The sequence below is a fragment of the Oryctolagus cuniculus genome, chromosome 9 (assembly GCF_964237555.1).
Source record: "Oryctolagus cuniculus chromosome 9, mOryCun1.1, whole genome shotgun sequence".
Taxonomy (NCBI): Eukaryota; Metazoa; Chordata; class Mammalia; order Lagomorpha; family Leporidae; genus Oryctolagus; species Oryctolagus cuniculus.
In genome coordinates this window covers 13,072,827-13,095,769 of record NC_091440.1, presented here as the reverse complement: position 1 = coordinate 13,095,769, position 22,943 = coordinate 13,072,827, and the positions used below count along the sequence as shown (strand labels likewise).

The window sequence follows — 22,943 nt, the reverse complement described above, 5'->3', positions numbered from 1 at the left end:
TGATGTCTGTGGACATCATGTGATTGAACCACATAATCTCTGGCAGTCTCATTTCCTTTTTCCCAGATTTTTTTTTTTAAGATTTATTTATTTATTTGAAAGAATTATAGAGAGAGGGAGAAATCTGCCATCTACTGGTTCACTTCCCAGATGAGCCAGGTGGAAGCCAGGAGCTTCTTCTGGGTCTCCCACATGGGTGCGGGGACTCAGGCATTTGAGCCATCTTCTTCTGCTTTTCCCAGACCATAGGAGAGAGCTGAATGGGAAGTGGAGCAGCCAGGACATGAACAGGCACCCATAGCTGCTTTTGGCAGTGTTACCTGTTAGGCCACAGTGTCAGCCCCTCCTTTTCCCAGTTTTTGACATTTGCTCCACTGCCATATTCGGAGGAGCTCATTCTGTAATACAAGAGATCCTCAGACAGCTCATGGAAAATGCATTTTTCACGAAATATTTTCATTCTGCTTTTCCACAAACTTTCTGACATCTCTTCAGACTTTTGAAATTTCTTGTCTTGCAGAAGGGTCAATATTTAAAGTAATTGCAAATGTAGCATATTTACAAATATAAGTCGGTTTATTACCTATCAAAGATGTTTTCATTTTTAATTTTAGAGAATCTTAGCATGTCTTTTAAGATTTATTTATTTATTTGAAAGAGTTACAAAGGAGAGAGAAGCGGGGGGTCTTCCATCCGCTGGTTCACTCCCCAGTTGGCCGCAGTGGCCAGAGCTGCACCTATCTGAAGCCAGGAGCTTCTTCCGGGTCTCCCACATGGGTACAGGGGCCCAAGGACTTGGACCATCCTCTACTGCTTTCCCAGTCCCTAGCAGAGAGCTGGATCGAAAGTGGAGCAGCCAGGACTCGAGCCGACGCCCATATGGGATGCAGGCGGCAGCTTTATCCACTATGCCACGGCGCCGGCCCCTAGCATGTTTTAAATGACATGATATTTCTTAAGTCTTTAGGTTCTCACAATTTAAAAAAAGGCATAGTGAGTGAAAGTGGCACAGAAATAGCTGAGATGAATGGAATATTCAAAGTGTGTTTGATTATTTCCTAAATAACAGAAATGTGTTTATAAATTAGTGGTGAATCTAAGATAGATTCACTGTCCCATAAAAGTAAGGGTGCAAAAAGGAGTCAAAAAAGTAAAAGTAAGGAGTTATTTTTTCCCATAAAAGTAAGGAGACAAACAAAGGAATTTGAGAGGAATGAAAGCAGAAATGAAAAGTGGTGGTAGTGATGGTTGGGTTTCCTCACTGTTTTCTGTAGTCCGGTTTTTGAGCTTTCTTCCTTGTCTGAAATAGAGTGAATAATCTCTAGTTCATTAGGTTGTTATGAGACTTGTGCTTGTTTATTGTCTTTCCTTCTCTAGACTTGTAGCCAAGATAAGAGTAATGAATAGGCATAAACACTAGCTCAGAAGACTTACTGCTGTCTTAATGTCCTTTAATAACCCCCACTGCTTTGATGGAGGGGTCGGGGAAGGCCTCTCACAGAAACCATCAAGGTTACCTGTGTACTACTCCTTGTTCAGTGTCAAGAGTGTCCAGTTATTTAGTGGATAACAGCTGTGCTTATTCAAATAACTGTGCCAACTTCTGCAAGTACTGTTTGCCTGTTGCATTGTTACTTGTTCAGTCTCACATTCAAAGTTACTACTTGCCCAAGAGCACAAGTTTGTTGAGAGCAGCGACCCTTCAAACTGAAATCATGTTCTCTATTTCTGTGCTCTGCGTTCAAATTAATATTGTTTTTAGAGGTAAAAGATTGGGAGAAGTATTGTTTTGAGGGTTTTGCTAGTTTGGAAAAAATATTTTTAAAAATTCATTTATTTGAAAGGTGGAGAGAGAGAAATCTGTCTCTGGTTCACTCACCAAATGGCCACAGCAGACAGGGCTGGGCCAGGCCAAAACCACGAGAGACTCGGCCGTTCTGGTCTCACACATGGGTGGCAGGGCCACTAGTACTTGGGCCACCCCCTGCTGCTTGCCCAGGTACATTAGCAGGGAGCTGGATCTGAAGCAGAACAGCCAGTACTCAAACAGGTGCTCCCTTACAGGATGTGGCAGCTTAGCCCACTGGGCCACAACGTGAACCCCTAGTTCAGAAAATTTTGTGGACTGCCCTTTATAATTATAGAGTTATTTTTTAAATGTCATTTTAATGAATACTTTTTTTTTAAGAATTGTTTTGGCCGGCGCCGCGGCTCAATAGGCTAATCCTCCGCCTTGCAGCGCCGGCACACCGGGTACTAGTCCCAGTCGGGGCGCAGGATTCTGTCCCGGTTGCCCCTCTTCCAGGCCAGCTCTCTGCTCTGGCCCGGGAGTGCAGTGGAGGATGGCCCAAGTGCTTGGGCCCTGCACCCCATGGGAGACCAGGAGAAGCACCTGGCTCCTGCCATCGGATCAGCGCGGTGCGCCGGCCGCAGCGCGCTGGCCGCGGCGGCCATTGGAGGGTGAACCAACGGCAAAATGAAGACCTTTCTCTCTGTCTCTCTCTCTCACTATCCACTCTGCCTGTCAAAAAAAAAAAAAAAAAAAAAAGAAAAGAAAAGAAAAAAAAAATTGTTTTGTTTTAAATTTTTATTGAATTGAAAGGCAGAGCAACAGACTTCCCCAAATGCCTTCAACAGGTGGGGCATGGCCAGGCTGAAGCAAGGCGCCTGCAACTCAGATGGGTCTACCACATGGGTGACAGGGGCCCAAGTACTTGCATCACCTACAGGTTCACAGGTGCACATTAGCAGGCAGCTGTATTAGAAGTAGGGGAAGGACTCCAGCCCAGGCTCTCCAGTGTGGGATGTGGCATCCGGAGCAGCAGCTTAAGCTGCTGTGCAACAGCGCCCACCCCCTTATAGTTATAGACACTAACAAATCACAGAGCAAGGCTAAAGGGTATGCCTGTTAGGTGTTGGTTTTACCACCTTTGGTATTAGGAGTAGAATTGGAAGCTGCTTGATCCAATCAGGATAAGTTGACAGATAATGAGGATTTGATTTTAGATAAAATGCTAATTAATATAAGGTGGGTAAAAACTAATACAGTACAGATAAGAAAATGGGGAAGGAAAGGATGTCAGAACTGTACTATCAGATATATTAGAATCGCTGCTGTGGTGTAGTGGGTAAAGCTGCCGCCTGCAGTGCCGGCATCCCATATGGGCACCGGCTCAGGTCCCCGTTGCTCCACTTCTGATCCAGCTCTCTGGAATGGGCTGGGAAAGCAGTAGAGGATGGCCCGAGTCCTTGGGCCGTTGCACCCATGTGGGAGACCCAGAAGAAGTCTTGGCTTCGGATTGGCACAGCTGTGGCCCATGTGGCCATCTGGAGAGTGAACCAGCAGATGGAAGACCTCTCTCTCTCTCTGCCTCTCCTTCTCTCTCTGATTTCTAAGATTTTTACAAGATTATTTAAAGGAAACAGTGTGGGTTAGCTTAAGGGCTGAGTAGGGTAGGAGATAAGTCCATGGGGAATGGTAATAGTGGAGACTTTCAGGGCTGGTGCTGAAGGCTAATTTGGGCTTTAAATTTAGGAAAAAGAACACACATGGAGTTTTTAATCTGCCGGTGGTAGAATATGAAACTCCATGTGTAATACAATGTAAAATTAATGGGAATATATTTCCAGAAGCTTTCAAAGTTAAGTAAGAGAAAAAAGTAGTAAGTAATTTGGTCACAGACAATTTAAGAAAGTGTATTTGAAGAGAAATACTGTTCGGACAACAAGCTCGAGCTATCTGTTTTGCAATATAGGAAAGAGATGAAGAGTACTGTTGAAGAATTTGTGCATATGGGTAGAGAGTAATGTCCCTCTACACCTAAGAAACTTGGGTGTCTAAACCTTAAATTCTGCTGTAATTCCATTGGCATAACTGTTAAGAAAGTCATGAGAGCAGGGCAAGTCCCAAAGAAAACAGCCAAAGAGACAGTGATTCAGAAGATTAGCATCTTTCCATTCTGAAGAATTGTGCCTCTGAGGGGGTCTGAGAGGAGTCAGAAAATGAGAGTCCTTTTCTCTCAATCTGTAATCCTAGAGCAGTGCTTTAGGGACGACAGAGCAACAAGCTAAACCAAAATTCTTGCCACATTCCTTAGGTAATGTCCTAAAATTTTTCACATAGCTTCAGATCTTTAAATAATGTGCCTTGCTTTGGGTCCTCTGAGATGTAAGTTTATTAACATTGAAAAATACCCTGGGGCCATGTGTTGTGGCACAGTGGGTTAATCTACTGTTTGGAGTGACTGCATTCCCATATCAGAGTCCCAGTCTAATGTGCTTCTGATCCAACTCCTGCTAATATCCTGGGAGGCAGTGGATGATGGCCCAAGTACTTAGGTTCCTGCCATCCTTTTGGGAGACCCAGATGGAGTTCTTGGCTCCTGGCTTTGGAGCCATTTAGAGGGTAAACCAGCTGATGGAAGATATCTTTGTCTCTCTCTCTCTCTCTTTTTTTTTTTTTTTTTTGACAGGCAGAGTGGACAGTGAGAGAGAGACAGAGAGAAAGGTCTTCCTTTGCCGTTGGTTCACCCTCCAATGGCCGCCACGGCCGGCGCGCTGATCCGATGGCAGGAGCCAGGAGCCAGGAGCCAGGGGCCAGGAGCTTTTCCTGGTCTCCCATGGGGTGCAGGGCCCAAGCACTTGGGCCATCCTCCACTGCACTCCCTGGCCACAGCAGAGAGCTGGCCTGGAAGAGGGGCAACCGGGACAGACTCTGGCGCCCCGACCGGGACTAGAGCCACTCTCACTCTCTCTTTTGCTCCTGGTCTGTCACTCTGCTTTTCTAGAAATCAGCCGAACACACACACACACGTACACACACACAAATACCCAGACAGTGCTGCTCAGGGATGGAGTAGGAGCCCAGTGATTTTTGTAGGGCTCTGAGCTAAGCGGGTTTTTTTGTTTTGTTTTTTTGTTTGTTTTGTTTTGTTTTGTTTTGTTTTGTTTTTACATTTTTAAGCAGCTAGAGAAAAAAAATCAAAAGAATACTTGGTGATGAGTGTGAATTACATCAAAATCAAATTTCAGTGCCCATAAATAAACTTTTGTTGGTCTGTGGCCACTCTGTTTGTGTATTGCTTGTGGTTGATTTCATTCAATGAGGCAAAAACTGCATGACCTGCAAGACTTAAAATAGTCACTTTCTAACTCTTTACAGAAAAAAAAAATTGCCAACTTCTGGGTTACATAAATAAAGTTAGAGTTGTTTTTCCAGGAAAAGAAAAGATTGTGGTGAGCAGAGTGTGAGTGTATGGAGAGCTGTCACATAAACAGTATTAAACTGCATTCGGTGGTATTGCTGTGCTGTCCAGTGCAGAAGCCACCAGCCTCCTCTGACTATTAACTAAAATTAGATAGAATTTAAAATTCAGTGCTTCAGTCATGCTGACCACATCCTGAGTGTCCAGTTACCCACGTGTGGCCAGAGACTACCGTATTTGATAGTGCAGATAAAGAGCGTTTCCACTGTTGCTCCAAGGTCTGTTGGACGTTGCTGCACAGTTGCACACAACTTACTTAAGACTGTGCCAGGCACTGCTCTTGAAGCTTCTCAAAAACCACTTGAAGTAGGTTTGATTATTACCTCCATTCCACAGATGAGAAAGCTGAGGCACAAAGAAGTGAGGAAACATGTTTATGACCACACAGTAAGTGTGAGCATCAGGTTTTAAGCCTAGGCACCTGGCTCCCGCATACAGATTCTTAATCATTCTGAACTGAACAAGAGGGACTTAGCTTAAGTGATGACAATGTGGCTCTATGGATTTTGAAACTCAAAAACATTGAAAGCTATAAAATTGAATATCTCCACTCCTTCCTAGAGAGAAATCTAGAGATATGAACTAGATTAGCTTTTCATTCTTCATGAAGATATGTTTCATAGATGGTTTGAAATCTGATTTATCTTTCTAATTAGTTAATATTAGTTTGACACAGTAAGCTGTCATATGGAAATTTTGCCTGCAGAACAGTCACATATATTTGTGTTGCTTATTCAAGCAAGCTGTAATGTTGCAGTGTCATGTACCATTATCTTTTTAGCTAAAAGGACCGATGGTACAATGTGAAATATTTTATGCAGGGGAACACAGTGAAATTTTTTTGTGTTGGAGACAGTGTTGCCTTTGAGTTGTCATTTCATTTAAGTAGAATTGTAAGGTTTGTGTATGTTATTTTCAGCACTGCAAGTGGAGTATCGTTTTTGGAAGTGATTGGAACCAGAAGTGCTTTGGATTTTGGATTTTTTCAGATTTTGGAATATTTGCATATAACATGACATATCTTGAAGTTGGGACCAAAATCTGAATACAAAAGTCATTGTTTCATATATGCCTTATGCACATAGTATAAAGGTAATTCTAGGTAACCTTTTGAAGAATTCTGTATATTGACTGTGACCCATCATGTCAGGTAAAAAGTTTCAGATTTTGAATGTTTGGTTTTGCTTAACCTATGTGTGCAAAGGCTAATAATGTCTCCCATTGTGTATCATGAATGTTAAATGAAAATTTTAGTGGATGAACACCATAGTTAGTCCTTCTCTGTTCTAAATATCATTAAATTTATTTATCATTAAATTATTTCCAGATATATGGTACATTATGAATGTTAACTCATTTATCTTCGTATCCCTATGATAATAACTACTATTTTTCCCATTTTGTAAAAAAACTGAAGCACCTATGAGGATACTGACATGAAATAAGTTGACTAGGCTGGCGCCGCGGCTCACTAGGCTAATCCTCCGCCTTGCGGCGCCGGCACACCGGGTTCTAGTCCCGGTCGGGGCGCCGAATTCTGTCCCGGTTGCCCCTCTTCCAGGCCAGCTCTCTGCTGTGGCCCGGGAGTGCAGTGGAGGATGGCCCAGGTGCTTGGGCCCTGCACCCCATGGGAGACCAGGAGAAGCACCTGGCTCCTGGCTCCTGCCATCGGATCAGCGCGGTGCGCCGGCCGCAGCGCGCCGGCCGTGGCGGCCATTGGAGGGTGAACCAACGGCAAAGGAAGACCTTTCTCTCTGTGTCTCTCTCTCACTGTCCACTCTTCCTGTAAAAAAAAAAAAAAAAAAAAAAAAAAGTTGACCAGAGCTGCCCTGTTAGTTAGCGCTTGCACTGGGATTAGAACGCAGGTGATCTGGCACGAGTCTGCTCTTGCCCGCTGTGATTTGCTGCAGTGGCAGTGTACTACTAGTTTGTCTAAATTGTGTGTCAGATGTCTCCTCTTTGGGGGATGTTAGCAAGCACAGAAGACTGGTGACAGCACTGACAAGTAAGATCAGAATGCTAGGCATAGCTTTATGCCATTCCATGTAGTCTGATCAGAGTCAGGAAGCAGCCGGAGCAGTCTGTCCCAAATAGCTAGCTTCTTTTAGCTCCGAAAGTGCTTCAGGGCAAAAATGACTTGCTGCCGCCTTCAACTAGTGAATTCTGTCGTGAATAGCAGTGAGCTTTTGAGGATGGATCACTGTTATTGGTCTTAAGAAATTTCATCTACACCTGGGAGAAATTTTGGACGCTTCAAAAGGAAGACGTAGCTTTCAATTATCCTGTATCTCTTACGAGGTTAAAAACAGCTTTTACCCCCCTCTCCTGCTGCTGAACTCTGTCTGATCACTGTAAGACTGTGTGGTTCATTCACAAACTGATCAAAGCAAGTCCAGTAAGGCTAGACATGTGGTCATCCTCTGTCTTCTGTGTGCTTAGGAGTATATGAGTGTGGGATAATATTTCTACTATAACAAATCTGGAAATTCCTGACCAGTTTGGCAGCCTTTCTTGGTTGTTGTGAGGATGTTTAAATTAAAAAAATTGTATACAGCAGAATAATGAATTTGGAAACCAGATTTGTAAAAACAGCATATAGGGTTGGGCATTTGGCCTAACGTATAGGATACTGGTTGGCAAGTGTGCATCCCTTATCTTAGTGCCTAGATTGATGCTCCTGCTGTACCACGTGCTAGGAGGCAGCGGTGGTAGCTCACACAGTTTGCTCCTTGCCGCTAATGTGGGAAATCTGGATTGAGTCCCTAATTACTGGCTGCTCGCTTTGGCAGGGGTGACCCAGACCTCACCAGCTCTTACGAGCATTTGGGGAATGAACCAGTGGAAGGGAGCTCGCTCTGTGTTTCTGTCTCTCTGCCTTTCAAAAAACAAAACCAACAACAACAAAAAAACAGTATCAGGTGTGATGAATGTAATGAATGCTTTTAGTTAAATTATCTTTATTTTTTAAAATAAAATTTAGGAGTTAAAAAATTTTTAAAAATATTGGATGCTGGTGCTGGCACTGTAGCACAGAAGGTTAAAGCCCCAGACTGCAGCGCTGGCTTCCCATATGGGCACCAGTTCAAGTCCCAGCTGCTCCAATTCTAATCCAGCTCTCTGCTATGGCCTGGGAAAGCAGTAGAGGATGGCCCAAGTCCTTGGGCCCCTGCACTGGCATGGGAGACCTGGAAGAAGCTCCTGGCTTCTGGCTTTGGATCAGTTCAGCTGTGGCCGTTGTGGTCATTTGGGGAGTGAACCAATGGACGGAAGACCTCTCTCTCTCTCTCTGGCTCTACCTTTCTGTAACTCTGCCTTTCAAATAAATAAAACAAATCTTTAAAAAGAAAATATTGGAGGCATTTGCAACTCTGAAAGTTGTTTTATTTTAAATGCATATAAATCCACTCAGTGAATGGATTTTAAAAGAATTATTTAAAGTAGGTTGGATGTTATGAAGTTTCACATTTCAAACACATCAAATTTTTTTTCAATTCTGTGTATGACTTAAGGCTTTCTCTCCAGTTGTTTGTATTCTGATTATGTGTTTCTTCATTTTCAGGCTGAAATAGAACTATTTGTGAACAGACTCGACTCAGTGGAATCAGTTCTTCCCTATGAATATACAGCGTAAGTTTTTCAACTTGGTTTTATGTAAGATTTTATGTGACTCATCTAAACTTTGAACATTTAGAACTTTGCTTTCTCCACAGTTGTGGATGAATTTGTATGCATTTTTGAATGTACGTGGCCTGAGAATGTTTTTACAGTATACTCTCTACTTTCAGGGCAGAGTTAAAATGTGGCGCTCATTTTCTTTTGCTTTGAAACACCAGCTACAACAGTGGATTTCCTTGTATATCTGGACAGAAAACCATTTTCTTAAAAATTTTTAATTATAAAAAACTCTCAGGCCGGCGCCGCAGCTCACTAGACTAATCCTCTGTCTGCGGCGCCGGAACCCCGGGTTCTAGTCCCGGTTGGGGCACCAGATTCTGTCCCGGTTGCTCCTCTTCCAGTCCAGCTCTCTGCTGTGGCCCGGGAGTGCAGTGGAGGATGGCCCAGGTGCTTGGGCCCTGCACCCCATGGGAGACCAGGAGAAGCACCTGGCTCCGAGCTTTGGATCAGCGCGGTGCACTGGCCGCAGCGCACCGACTGCAGCGCACTGACTGCAGCGGCTGTTGGGGGGTGAACCAACGGAAAAAGAAGACCTTTCTCTCTCGCTCTCTCTCTCTTTCTCTCTCTCACTGTTCACTCTGCCTGTCAAAAAAAAAAAAAAAAAAAAAACACCTCTCATGTATTTTAAAGTAAATACTTATATCCCACATAATCAGCCCCCAGAAATGACTTAGACTTTTATGTCTACTTTTCCTCATTTTTTTCTTTGAGTATTCTTATGTATATAACCACATTTATGCATTTTTATTTGGAACCAAAGTAGGTTCATACTGCTAGATTTGATATGAGTCTTACTTTTTTCATTGAATATTTTGTGGTTATCTTTGCAAGTCAGAGTATAGCCCCTTCGTTCTTTTTAGTGGCTGCCCATTATTCCATTGTAGAGTTCCCATGTGCTATTTGTTCTCCCAATTCTCAATTTATAAACATAGATTATTTCCAATTTTTTAGTACTATGAAAAATGCTGCATGTATATCATATCATGTATCATTTGATAAGTGTATTCCATATTGTAAATCAGTTTACAAATTTTAGTTGGCTTAGAATTTCTGTGCTATTTAAAGAGTTTTAGAATAAAGTGTGTTTGCCATAGAGAAAAGCATTACACTCAAAAGTAAGGCTATCCCCTGAGAATTCATAGTCCTAAATATATAGGAGAGCACAAAATTGAATGAACGAACAGATCATAGTTTGTATAACTTTTGGAGACTTAACATGCTTTTTCTAGTGCGTGTTTGTTCTCCTAAGTAAACAAGTTCTATTTAAATCTTAGAAATATTCTTAGGAAAGTCAGTGGATCTGCGGTATCTAATAGATGGTATGTCTTCATTTGGAGTCTCCCCAGTCTCAGTCTTTTATCACCTGAGATTGACTTTCCTTTTTGGAATCTCACTAATGTATTGCCATTTCTGTCCTGGGGTCAGGCACTCCTCATAGTGTTCCTGGGTGAACACAGGACTGCCCTTTCGTTTTCTATGGCAATGCTGAAATTAGGCTGTAATGTTTAAACAAAAGTATATTAAAATAAAATTGGTTAGTAATACAAGGGAATTATAACACGGACAGAATATTACAGGTGCCTGGATATGTGTTCTCCACAACTCTGTCCTCAGAGTGTTTAGCCAAAGCATTTCTTATACTAGGATGTGCTGGCCAGTATATTGGGATGAGACAGAACCCTAGGTATACTTAGTAGATCTTCCTGAAATGTCGTTTTTTTTTTTTTTAAATCTAGACTATTTTATTTTTATTTATTTATTTATTTTTATTTTATTTTATTTATTTATTTTTTTTTTTGACAGGCAGAGTGGACAGTGAGAGAGAGAGAGAGACAGAGAGAAAGGTCTTCCTTTGCCGTTGGTTCACCCTCCAATGGCCGCCACGGCCGGCGCGCTGCGGCCGGCGCACCGCGCTGATCTGATGGCAGGAGCCAGGAGCCAGGTGCTTTTCCTGGTCTCCCATGGGGTGCAGGGCCCAAGCACTTGGGCCATCCTCCACTGCACTCCCTGGCCACAGCAGAGGGCTGGCCTGGAAGAGGGGCAACCGGGACAGAATCCAGCGCCCCAACCGGGACTAGAACCCGGTGTGCCGGCGCCGCTAGGCGGAGGATTAGCCTAGTGAGCTGCGGTGCCGGCCGCTGAAATGTTGTTTTTAAGTAAAGATACGGAGTGGAAAGTTACAATGAAAGGAGATAAAGCACGCAGAATTCATTTGAAAAATGATGTAGATAATTTTATCATTGGAATGAACAGAAATCAATTAGAAAATATGTCAGTTTTTAAAAATCCTGTAATTTACATTTTAGTAAAAGAATATTAGGAATCAGAGTGTTGTAAGGTGTAATTTTCGGGGGGTAATTTTGCTTTGTTTGGGGGACATGTGGTACCTGGGACTTGGTATGAATGTGTTTTTTATCTACCTACTAGAGCTGCTAGAATGACCACACCTCATCTGCTCTGGAGATTGGTGGAGTGTTTGTTATTTCCTTGTTCCCTCTTGTGTTTATGTGACCGCTTAAATATTACTCTTACTCCAGGTTTGATTTTTGCCAAGCATCAGAAGGAAAACGCCCGTCTGAAAATCTTGGTCAGGTGTTATTCGGGGAAAGAATTGAACCTTCACCATACAAGGTTTGTATTTAGTATTATACAGAAATTCATTAGTTACAGTATCCTTTTGTTTTTTGATAAAGTGAGATAACTCTAGCCCTCACAGTGAAAGAGGAACTCATTCTCTTTTTGCATCCAGGAATAATTTCTTAAAATCACAGTTTAGAAGGATCCTTGTCCTTCTTACAACACGTCCTAGATAAGGCTGTTTTAGTGAGCATACAGCTGGTGTTTCATGATAAGGTGATGGCCTGAGGACTGTGCTCAGATCCCTGCCCACCAGAGCCTAGAACTGTGCCTGCCAGGCATGAGCCGTGGTCTCAGCTGCTCTGTGTATCCTGCCTCCTCTTTTCAAGCAGTATCTGTTGATTTCTCTGTTGGCAAGTGTAAAGCTGCCTCTGTTCCCCCATTGCATTTTCAGGAAGCCAGCCTTTCTATTTTGACCACTGGAAGTATATTTGGAAATCTTTGATACATTTTTCGGACATCAGTTAAACTAAGCACAATATAAAATATTCTCTTCACATATATTTCATCATCTCCCAGAATTGCTTCTAAATCGATCACCTTTAAAGCCTGTTCTTACTGCACATCGCATAGTCCCCTGTTCATTTTCTATCTGCCCTCCTGCTGCACCCAGAACATTGTCTGTCTCTTTTAGAAAGATAACTGTGTATCACCATATCCAGACTAAATGGTGCAGAAGAGTAGAAAATGCAAAGTGCGTCTCTTCCCTTTACAGTTTCTTTGGATTCACTTGTTCATGTTTAAACATAGTTTTCTGCACTTTGCATTTTCACCTAACTCTCTACCGTGGGCATCTGTCCCCCACAGAACGTTGATTTTAATAACTGTAACCTTACCCCAGGTTTTATTCCCTGGTTTGTCAGCTGCCTTTCCTGGCTTCCCTCCTGGCTTCTGGTCCTGTTTCCTGTGGCTTAGACCTGCTCTCAGCACTTCCCTATTTTCTCATTCAGGACACGGCCTCCCCAGGCTCCCTTGGCTCTTCATTACATGGAGCACACGTCTGGCAGATGCCCATACCTGAACTAGTATCACTGGCTCTCCCCACCCCTGCATTGTGGGAAAAAGACATATCATCGTGCAGGCTTAATCCACTGCGAATGTGTACTTTCCAGCCATTGATAGATCTTAGTCTAATATTATAATCTGGAATTTATCCTGAAAATATCAATTTTAAACTGTTTTCAGAGAGTAGATTTTAAGGTCTAATGGGATGAAGTCACTGGGGAGGAAGGAACTTGGTATGGACTTGAGAGTATTTAGCAGGCCATGCATAGTAGTTGTGTACCATCTCTGTTGTGATATTTTGAAAGTTGCTGCCTTTTTTTTAATAGCAGAGGGTGATTTTCAGGGATATTTATTTAATTGTACAAGCGAATTCAATACTCTAATGATATCTCAGCCCCATCTTTCTGTTCATATGTGCCTTGACCTTAAGAGATGGTGAGAGGGAGGACATGGGTAGTGTGCCCAGTGAACATGAAGAACAGGAATCATTAGTGAACAGAAAGCCCATAATACCCAGCCGTAAACACAGGGAAAGCCAGCACAGTGTTCCAACTCAGAGAGAGGTTCACTCAGTGTACCCATTTGTTGACTATTATCTCTATGGTAGACATGGGATATGGCAGTGCCCAAAACAAACATCTGCCCTTGTGGGTCTGCTCTTCTGATGGGAGAAGGAGCAGTCAATTACTGAAGTAGTTTGATGAAAGAACTGTTGAAAATAAATCAGGGGATGAGGATAGAGGAGTTAACATTTAAAAAAAATGGTTTCATGTTATTTGAAAGAGAGAATGCTTTCCCAGTTGCCTGCAATAGCCTCTACCCCAAATGCACACAACAGCCAGGGATAGGCCAGGCTGGAAGCAGGAGCTCCCAAGCTCAATTCAGGTCTCATGTAGGTGTCAAGAACCTGAGTCCTTGAAGCATCACTTGCTGCCTCCCTGTGTGCCTGTTAATAGGAAACCTGTGGGGCTGGCCCTGTGGCATAGCGGGTAAAGCTGCTGCCTACAGTGCTGGCATCCCCCATGGGAGTTGGTTGAGTCCCAGCTGCTCCACTTCCAATCCAGCTCTATGCTATGGCCTAGGAAAGCAGTAGAGGAAGACCCAAGTCCTTGGGCCCCTGTACCTGTGTGGGAGACCTGGAAGAAGCTCCTGGCTCATGGCTTCAGATTGGCCCAGTTCCAGCCAGTTGTGGCCATTTGGGGAGTGAACTAAAAGATGGAAGACCTCTCTCTCTGCCTCTGCCTCTGCCTCTGCCTCTCTGTAACTCTGCCTTTCAAATAATAAATAAATACATCTTTAAAAAAAAAAAATAGGAAACCTGAATGGAAGTGTAAGGGATAGGACTCAAACCTGCACTCTCATTTGGGATGCAGAGGCCTCAAACAGCTTCATAACTGCTACCAGCCTTGGAATTTGCAGTTTTACATAGACTTACTACAAAGATGATATTTAAAATTTTTAATTTAGAAAATCTCCCTAAGAGGTGAGTAAAAGACCTGAAGCAGGGGCTGGCGCTGTGGCGCAGTAGGTTAATCCTCTGCCTGTGGTGCCAGCATCACATATGGGCGCCAGTTCTAGTCCCAGCTGCCCCTTTTCCAGTCCAGCTCTCTGCTGTGGCCTGGGAGGGCAGTGGAGGATGGCCCAAGTGCTTGGGCCCCTGCACCCACATGGGAGACCAGGAAGAAGCTCCTGGCTCCTGGGTTCGGATCAGCACAGCTCCAGCCATTGCGGCCATTTGGGGAGTGAACCAACAGAAGGAAGAGCTTTCTCTCTGTCTCTCCCTCTCACTGTCTGTAGCTCTAACTCTCAAATGAAATAAATAAAGTCTTGGAAAAAAAAAAAAACCTGTAGCAAGTGAGGAAATAAGCCCTGGGAATGCCTAGGAGAAGGTGTTCCAGATGAAGAGACTAGCAAATGCATCTGATTCCTTAGTCTGCATGCTTTCGTTTTCCCATTTTCTACTTTTAAAATATGAACCTTTAGTGTACATGTAAGGTTAAAAATGTCAAGTAATGGTACAAATATTATTATATGAATAGAAAGATCAGTGCAGGCCAAATTAGCATCTTGGCTGGCAGGTGGCAGCAGCGGGCTGCATTCACACTTCACTTCTGAACTGATGAATAGCAATTGGTTTAGGAATGTTAATAAATAATTTACAAAGGAGTGGGCTGGGGCAGGCATTGGCTTTAGTGTTTAAGATGCTTGCATTCCGCATCCTGAGAACCCGCTAATGCAGGCCCTGGGAGGCAGCCCTGATGGCTTGGGTAGTTGGGTTCCTGTTATCTACTGGGGAAACCTGGATTGCATTCCTGGCTCCCTGCCTCCAGGCATCTTGAAGACATTTGGGGAGTGAACCAGTGGATGAAGGTACACTCTGTGTCTGCTTCTGAAAAAAGAAAAGTGGACCGCTTAGAAGTAAAACATATATAACATTTTGCTGACTATAATAAAGCTTGAATGTATTAAAAATATACAATTATGAGTCTGTGTAGATGGTAGATGACAGCCTTCTGGAAACTAGGAAACAGATACTTAACTTTCTTTTTCAGAATAGTTTTAAATATACAAATCAGAAATTGTAAAGTAGTACCAAGAGTTCACATGGAAATTATTTTTTAAATTAGACAAATTCTTTCTGATATTTGAATGTAATTTTTAAAGAAGATTTATTTATTGGCCGGCGCCACGGCTCACTAGGCTAATCCTCCGCCTAGCGGCGCCGGCACACTGGGTTCTAGTCCCGGTCGGGGCGCCGGATTCTGTCCCAGTTGCCCCTCTTCCAGGCCAGCCCTCTGCTGTGGCCAGGGAGTGCAGTGGAGGATGGCCCAGGTGCTTGGGCCCTGCACCCCATGGGAGACCAGGAAAAGCACCTGCCTCTTGGCTCCTGCCATCAGATCAGCGCGGTGCGCCGGCCGCAGCACGCAGCCGCGGCGGTCATTGGAGGGTGAACCAATGGCATAGGAAGACCTTTCTCTCTGTCTCTCTCTCTCACTGTCCACTCTGCCTGTCAAAAAAAAAAAAAAAATTATTTATTTATTTTGAAAGTCAGAGGGAGGGAGAGCAGAGATCTTCCATCTGCTGGTTCACTTTCTAGATGCCTGCAGCAGCCAGTGCTGAGCCAGGCTGAAGCCAGGAGCCAAGAGCTTCATCCAGGTCTCTCATGTGAGTGACAGGGGCCCAAACATTTGGGCCATTTTCCCCTGCTTTTCCCAGGCCATTAGCAGAGAGTTGGATCGGAAGTGGAGCTGCCAGGACACTTAAAAGGTGCTCCTGTGGGATACCTGCATTGCAGGTGGCAGCTTTACCAATTGAGCCACAACACTGGCCTGTGAATGTCATAGTTTTATACAAGCTTTTTTTTTTTTTAAGATTTATTTATTTATTTATTTGAAAGGCAGTGTTCCAGAGGTCTTTCATCCACTGGTTCACTCCCCAGATGGCTGCAGCGGACTAAGCCGGGCCTATCCGAAGCCATGATCCAGGAGCTTCCTCTGGGTCTTCCACATGAGTGCAGAGGCCCAAGGACTTGGGCCATCTTCTGCTGCTTTCCCAGGCCATAACAGAGAGCTGGATCGGAAGTGGAGCAGCTGGGTCCCGAACCAGCACCCATATGGGATGCTGGCACTGCAGGCAGGGGCTTAATCCCCTACACCACAGTGCCAGCCCCAACAAGTTGTTATTTTTATATATTGGATGAATCTGTAGTTTTTAAAACTTAGTTTTTGAAACATTGAAATTTGTATTTCGACTGTGCTTGTAAATAAGATTCTGAAAGTTTACCATTTGTGGTTTTTTGTTTTTGTTTTTGTTTTTTTTGACAGGCAGAGTGGACAGTGAAAGAGAGAGAGAGAGAGAGAAAGGTCTTCCTTCCATTGGTTCACACCCCCAGTGGCCACTGCGGCTGGCGCTGCACCGCCCTGAAGCCGGGAACCAGGTGCTTCCTCCTGGTCTCCCATGCGGGTGCAGGGCCCAAGCACTTGGGCCATCCTCCACTGCCTTCCCAGGCCACAGCAGAGCGCTGGACTGGAAGAGAAGCTACGGGGACAGAATCTGGTGCCCCAACTGGGACTAGAACCTGGGGTGCCAGCGCCACAGGTGGAGGATTAGCCAAGTGAGCTGCGGCGCCGGCCTGCCATTTGTGTTTTTTTTATTGGGGTCCAACCAGTTTTTGAAATGTAAAAAGAGTTGTAAGACCCTGATTTTTTTTCTAAGCTTTATTTGAAAAACAGAGTGAAAGAGAGATACCAGTCTTCTGTTCACCAGTTCATTCCCCAAATGCAGGCAAGAGCTGGGCCTGGGTCATTGCCAGAAGCCAGGAACTCCATCCACATCTCCCACGTAGATGACAGGGTCCCAAACAGGCCATCATCGACTGATGCCTTTCCAGGCACATCAGCAGGAAGCAGGATTGGAAGCAGAGTAGCCAGAACTTGAGCCAGTGCTCTGATAGGGGATGCAGGTGTTTCCTGTGGCAGCCTAATGTGAAATTTGGCTTTTTCTTACCTCATCCTGTCTGTTATTCAGTGCTGAATCTCCATCACTTGGCACTTAAGGAGGGCGTGTCTCATTATTTATCAAATATTTGAACACAAAGATTGGCTTATTAGAAAGCAGTCAGCTCCAGAATTTCTAAAACGTGACGGTGAGATATTACTATGGAAAGACTGATAGTCCACCTGTGGGTTTCTTTGTTCTTCCAGGACTCAATTGCATTTAAGAGGTAGAACGATTGAAATTATTTAAGAAGAAGAATCTGTCGAAAGAAAAATTAATGACTTAAGTTTTTAGAGAAATAAAATTGAAATTGAAAAATGATTGAGCTATAAGGAATTTGAAAATGTTTATTACCAACATGAATGTGTTTAAGTAATTTACTGAGCCTAGTGTGTACTTTTACTCTGTGTTATTGTTGAAGGGCCTGGGTATTTTTTCTTAATTTGCTTTCTGCTTTTTTTTTTTTTAACACAGTTTACATTTAATAAGGAGGAGACCTGTAAGCTTGTTTGTACAAAAACATACCACACAGAGAAAGGTGAAGATAAGCAAAAGTTAGACTTCCTGAAAAAGAGTATGTTACTGAATTATCAGCATCACTGGTAAGACACGAGCATTTGGATGTTTGGCTGTTTTCTGTGCAAGATGAAACTGCTGTTTAAAGGACTGTTTAAATGACTATAAAATAGAGCAAATCAGTTGATTTCCTTTTCTGTTACTAGTGGTAGTATCATGAAGTGGTGGCTTTTGCTTGCCAGGGGATTGTTGAAGGTAATGTCATCGAATAAGAGGCCATGTTTTGCCTCTGCCTGGGTGGCTGTAATACTTTGGGTAGGTGGACCTGATACGTTGGTGCGTCTTTGATTCATGTGTAGTCAACAGGAGTGTGCTGTGCTTTAGGGAAGGGCCTGGGTCAGTTTTCCAGAAAAATGCGCAGGGCGGGGAGTTGTATTTTACACTCCCCGTGGGGTGGGGAGTTGTGGGGCATGAAGAAATGTCCATAGAAAACAAATTTAACTTTTTGATGCTTGATAAATACGGTATACTTCAGATACAACACTGATATTTTGCTTAACCTGGCTTTAATTTTGCCACCATGCTGTACGTAACTTTAACAAATTCTGTACCAGTTGTGTCAAAAATCAGCAAGCGTTTAAAACAGTTATGTTTTGTGGTGGGCATTTAGTCTGGAGGTTTAGAAGCCCATTTCACCAAAAAAGCACCTCTGTTCAATCCACACTTCAGGCCCCTATTATTGCAGACCCTGGAAGCAGGGGTGGTAGCCCGAGTAATTGGGCTCCTACCATCCACACTGGGAGACCCAAGTTGAGTTAACTGTTAGCTGTAGCCCAGTACCAGTCCTTGCAGACAGTTGGGGAGGGAACCACTGGATGGGAGCACGTTTCTCCCTCTCTCCCAGTCTCCTCCTCCCTCCCTCCCTCCATTGCTCTGCCTCTGAAATAAATAAGTAAAAATAAAGCCTATTTTTGCTTCTAAAGTAGCAGGTATTTACACAGTATTCAAACACATAATATTTTTAAAAGCTTCCTAAACCCACCCCTTGGCTTGCAAATCCCTGAGTTTTACATAGGGTCAGAGTTTACGTGTGCTTTGCCTTCCTCTCACACGAGTGAGCTCCTGAAGCAGGTGGTCTGTCTGTGTCCTTGAATTTCTGTCGGAACCTCAGATTGAACTTTTGGCTCTCCTCAGGGAAGTTCCAAGCAGTAAGTCTCAGTTCAGAAGGGACCAGGTCCTGTGGGTGGAGTTTCTGTTCCCTTCTCTTGCCAGGGTTCTTCTCTCTGCCTCCCACTGCCATATGTAAAGAACGGAAAAACAGCCTTGGCTCACGTGCCTGTCTGTAAACTCGTTGTCTGTGCTTCCACGGAGTCTTTTGTTCGCCAGACCTGGGTAGCATGTGCTTAAACCACCCAGGAGGAAGTTCCCCACAGCATGCGGCACTGTTAGAAGAAGGAGGAAGGAATGGGCACTTTCAGAAACCTGCGTTTAAGGGGGGTGTGGTGCAGCAGGTTACCCTTGCTGCTTGGGACATCAGTGCCTCATACTGGAGTTTCAGGTCAAGTCCCCGCTTCTCATCCAGTCCAGCCCTCTGCTCTGTGCCTGGGGAGCAGCAGATGGTGGCTTAAACACTTCAGTGCTGCCACCTGTGTGGGAAACCCAGATGGAGGTCTTGGCTCTTGGCTTCGTCTGGCTTAGCCCAATCTATGGAGGCCTTTTGGGGAGTGAATCAGTGGATGGAAGATCTGTCTCCATCTTGCCCTCTCTGTCATTCTGCCTTTCAAATAAATAAATATTTTTTAAAAAAGAAAAGGAATTTGCCATCACTTCTCTCCCATCTGACCCTCATTGCAAGGAACTTTTTTTTTTAAAGATTTATTTATTTGAAAGAGTTACACAGAGTGGGGAGAGAGAGAGAGGGAGGGAGGGAGGGAGGGAGGGAGGGAGGGAGGGAGGGAGGTCTTCCATCCGATAGTTTACTCCCCAATTGGCCACAATGGCCGGAGCTGCACCCATCTGAAGCCAGGAGCCAGGAGCTTCTAGGTCCCCAGCGAGGGTGCAGGGGCCCAAGGACTGCTCTGGAAGTGGAGCAGCCAGGTCTTGAACTGGCACCCATATGGGATACCAGCACTGCAGGCGACAGCTTTACTGGCTATGTCACAACGTTGTTTCCTGGACCATCTTGTACTGCTTTCCCAGGCCATAGCAGAACTAGATCAGAAGAGCAGGTGGGACAGGAACTGGCACCCATATGGGATGCTAGCGCTGCAGGTGGAGGCTTAGCCCACTGTGCCACAGTACCGGCCCCTTGGCTGCAGTATTTCTAAGTACTTCACCCCCACATGGGTTATTCCATTCTGATCAGAACCTTTTGGAATTTATTAGGAAAATGAGTTAAAACAAAACTCGATTGGTAGAAGTGTGCCAAGTGGAGTCTGTGGAGGTTAGAGGGGATAATGGAAAGGAGCCCCAGTAGTAAAAAGCTGGAACTAGTCACTCAGCTTGTGTCCTTGCGGCGCCGCTTCTCATACATGTTTCCTGCTGTCAGAGTGGAAATAGGCGAGTTTTAATTTTTTGATGTTAAACATTCAAATAAATACTATTCTCTAACTTAAAGTATTTCAAGAGGTTTGCTATTGTCATTGTATTTTAATGTGTCCTATAACTAGAAAAAGACTATTATGTCAAAGAATTATATAAATTTAAGATGTTTGCTTAAAAAAATAAGTTGTTCCTAATTCCTCATTCTGTAAATAGTACTATAACTTTTATATAGTACTTGCTCTTTGATATAATATAAAGATATTATGTATTACTAGTATGTACTTATTGATTGAACTACATTCTCAATCTAAAAAAAATTTTAACTGAATCTTTAATCCTTTAAAAATGTGAATTGTTTATTTTACATGGCATTGATTTTATGCTTCTAATATTTTATAGCCTTTTCATTGCAGTTAGTAGCCTACTGGTTATAATAAGTAACTTAATAGGATAGGTGATATTAAAGCTTAGTACATTGGGTACTATTAAACAGCATTTAAATGTAGTGAGGCGTGTTTTATTGGGTCATGAATGTACACATTTGGTGAATATAGAATCATAATTTTACTTCCTAAGGCTTACATTAATTAAGAAATAAAACATGCCCTGGAGTGTTGTCTTATGACTATAATATAGTTAGTATATTTTACTAATTTTTTTATTGGTATCCTGCAGTGTGCTCTGGGCATAGGGGACCACATGCTCAGACTTTATATAGTTATAAATGCTACAGCACTTCTACTTTTGTCCTTTTTCAGCAAAGTTCTCTTGCACTGTAGAGTTTGAGAAAGATTTGGTTCTCTAGTTTTGTAGCAGTATTTCTTTTAGAGATAATTTGAATTTATAATTTCAATAAATACTGTAAGTTTTCACCTTTTTCATCTGACACTAATTAAATATTTTCTTATATCAATTATATTTATATTTAAAGATTATTTATTTATTTGAAACAGAGTTAGAGAGAGAGAGATCTTCCATCCACTGGTTCACTCCCCAGATGGCCACTGCAGCCAGAGCTGGGCTCATTGAAAGCAAGGAGCCAAGAGCTTCTTCCAGGTCTCCCAAGTGGGTGCAGGGACCCAAGTGCTTGGGTCATCTTCACTGCTTTCCCGGACAAGGAGCTGGATTGGAAGTGGAGAGCTGGGACTCAAAGCAGTGCCCATATAGGATGCCAGCACCACAGGCGGAGGCTTTACCTACTCTGCCACAGTGCCAGCCCCAAAATATTTATTTATTTATGTATATGAAATACAGAGTGAGTGATTGAGAGATGCCTCTTCAGTCAGGAACTCATTCTGAGCTTCTCATGCACGTGGAAGAGACTCAAGCACTCCACCCATCGTCTGCTGCCTTTCCAGGAGCATTAGCAGGAAGCTAGCGCAGAAACAGAGTAGATAGGATTCACACCGGCACTCTGATGTCGCATGCAAGTGTTCCAAGTAGTGGCTTCACCTGCTGTGCCACAACACCTCCCCTCTTCATTTTATTGAAGTAGTTAAATGTTCTAAAGGAATTAGAAATAGTGGTCTGTAGCTGTTATGAACCTTGAATGTCAAACTAAAGGTAGATTATGCTTTGGTGTCTAGATAATATCATTCAGTTAGCAATTACAATTAAGTTATAAAACTTCCTATGTACACTTATAGTTTCAAAGAGGCTTAAAGTTCTTTTTATCACAATAGTGTATCAGATATTGGCATAATGTCATTACTTTCTGAAATACCACATTTCATTTTCATGTACATTCTTTTTGATTTTTGGAATCATGGGCATTTAGACTGGAATTTTACAGTGTGATGACAGTGATTTGGGCAGTCACTCTTAGTCACGTTTATCCTCTTCTAACCTGACTCTGGTTTCTGTGCATAGGATTGTGGATAATATGCCTGTAACGTGGTGTTACGATGTGGAAGATGGTCAGAGATTCTGTAATCCTGGATTTCCTATTGGCTGTTACATTACAGATAAAGGTCATGCAAAAGATGCCTGTGTTATTAATGTAAGTTTATAATGAATTTTGAGCCACTTTTTAAAACACGGTTTTGATGGGATTTAGTCTTCACCAGGACAGAAATAATTGCATGAGGATATTTCAGATGTTTTGAAGTACAACTACTTAGATCTTAAACTTAGACTAGATAATCGGCAAAGTTAACTCGAATTAAAGTAATTCAGATTCAGTTCAAAATTTACAGGGAGTATCTGTTGTTTTCTAAGAACTTTCTTTGTTCTAGCTCTATTAAAAGTTAGATTCAGGCCGGCACCGCGGCTCACTAGGCTAATCCTCTGCCTTGTGGCGCAGGCACACCGGGTTCTAGTTCCGGTCGGGGCGCCGGATTCTGTCCCGGTTGCCCCTCTTCCAGGCCAGCTCTCTGCTGTGGCCCGGGAGTGCAGTGGAGGATGGCCCAAGTGCTTGGGCCCTGCACCCCATGGGAGACCAGGAGGAAGCACCTGGCTCCTGGCTTCGGATCGGTGCAGTACTGGCCGTGGCGGCCATTTGGGGAGTGAACCAACGGAAAGAAGACCTTTCTCTCTGTCTCTCTCTCTCTCACTGTCTATAATCTATCTGTCAAATAAAAAAAAAAAAGCTACAAACTTCCTTGGAGGAAAAATATTTAAATGTGTAAGATTTAGCATGCTTATAACAATATTTTAAATTTTATTTTGTTACTTTCACTATAAACGAAAAGGTAGAAAATAGTAGATTTATGTTCTTTTCAACAATATTCGTATTTAATGCGAAAATATTTAATGTGAAAATTAATCTTTATTTATTTATTTTTTATTTTTTGACAGGCAGAGTGG

General features: G+C 43.2%; 1 protein-coding gene across 2 annotated transcripts in view; it reads left to right on the top strand.

Annotated features, from left to right (window-relative positions):
• Positions 1–22,943, top strand: part of TM9SF2 (transmembrane 9 superfamily member 2) — a 70,804-nt gene that overhangs the window by 10,214 nt on the left and 37,647 nt on the right. For both annotated transcript variants that reach the window (XM_051850483.2, XM_008260141.4), the window contains exons 2-5: positions 8,824–8,891; positions 11,477–11,570; positions 17,553–17,680; positions 22,008–22,137. In XM_051850483.2, the coding sequence (XP_051706443.1) occupies positions 8,824–8,891; positions 11,477–11,570; positions 17,553–17,680; positions 22,008–22,137 (420 nt within the window). The remainder of the gene's footprint in view (positions 1–8,823; positions 8,892–11,476; positions 11,571–17,552; positions 17,681–22,007; positions 22,138–22,943) is intronic.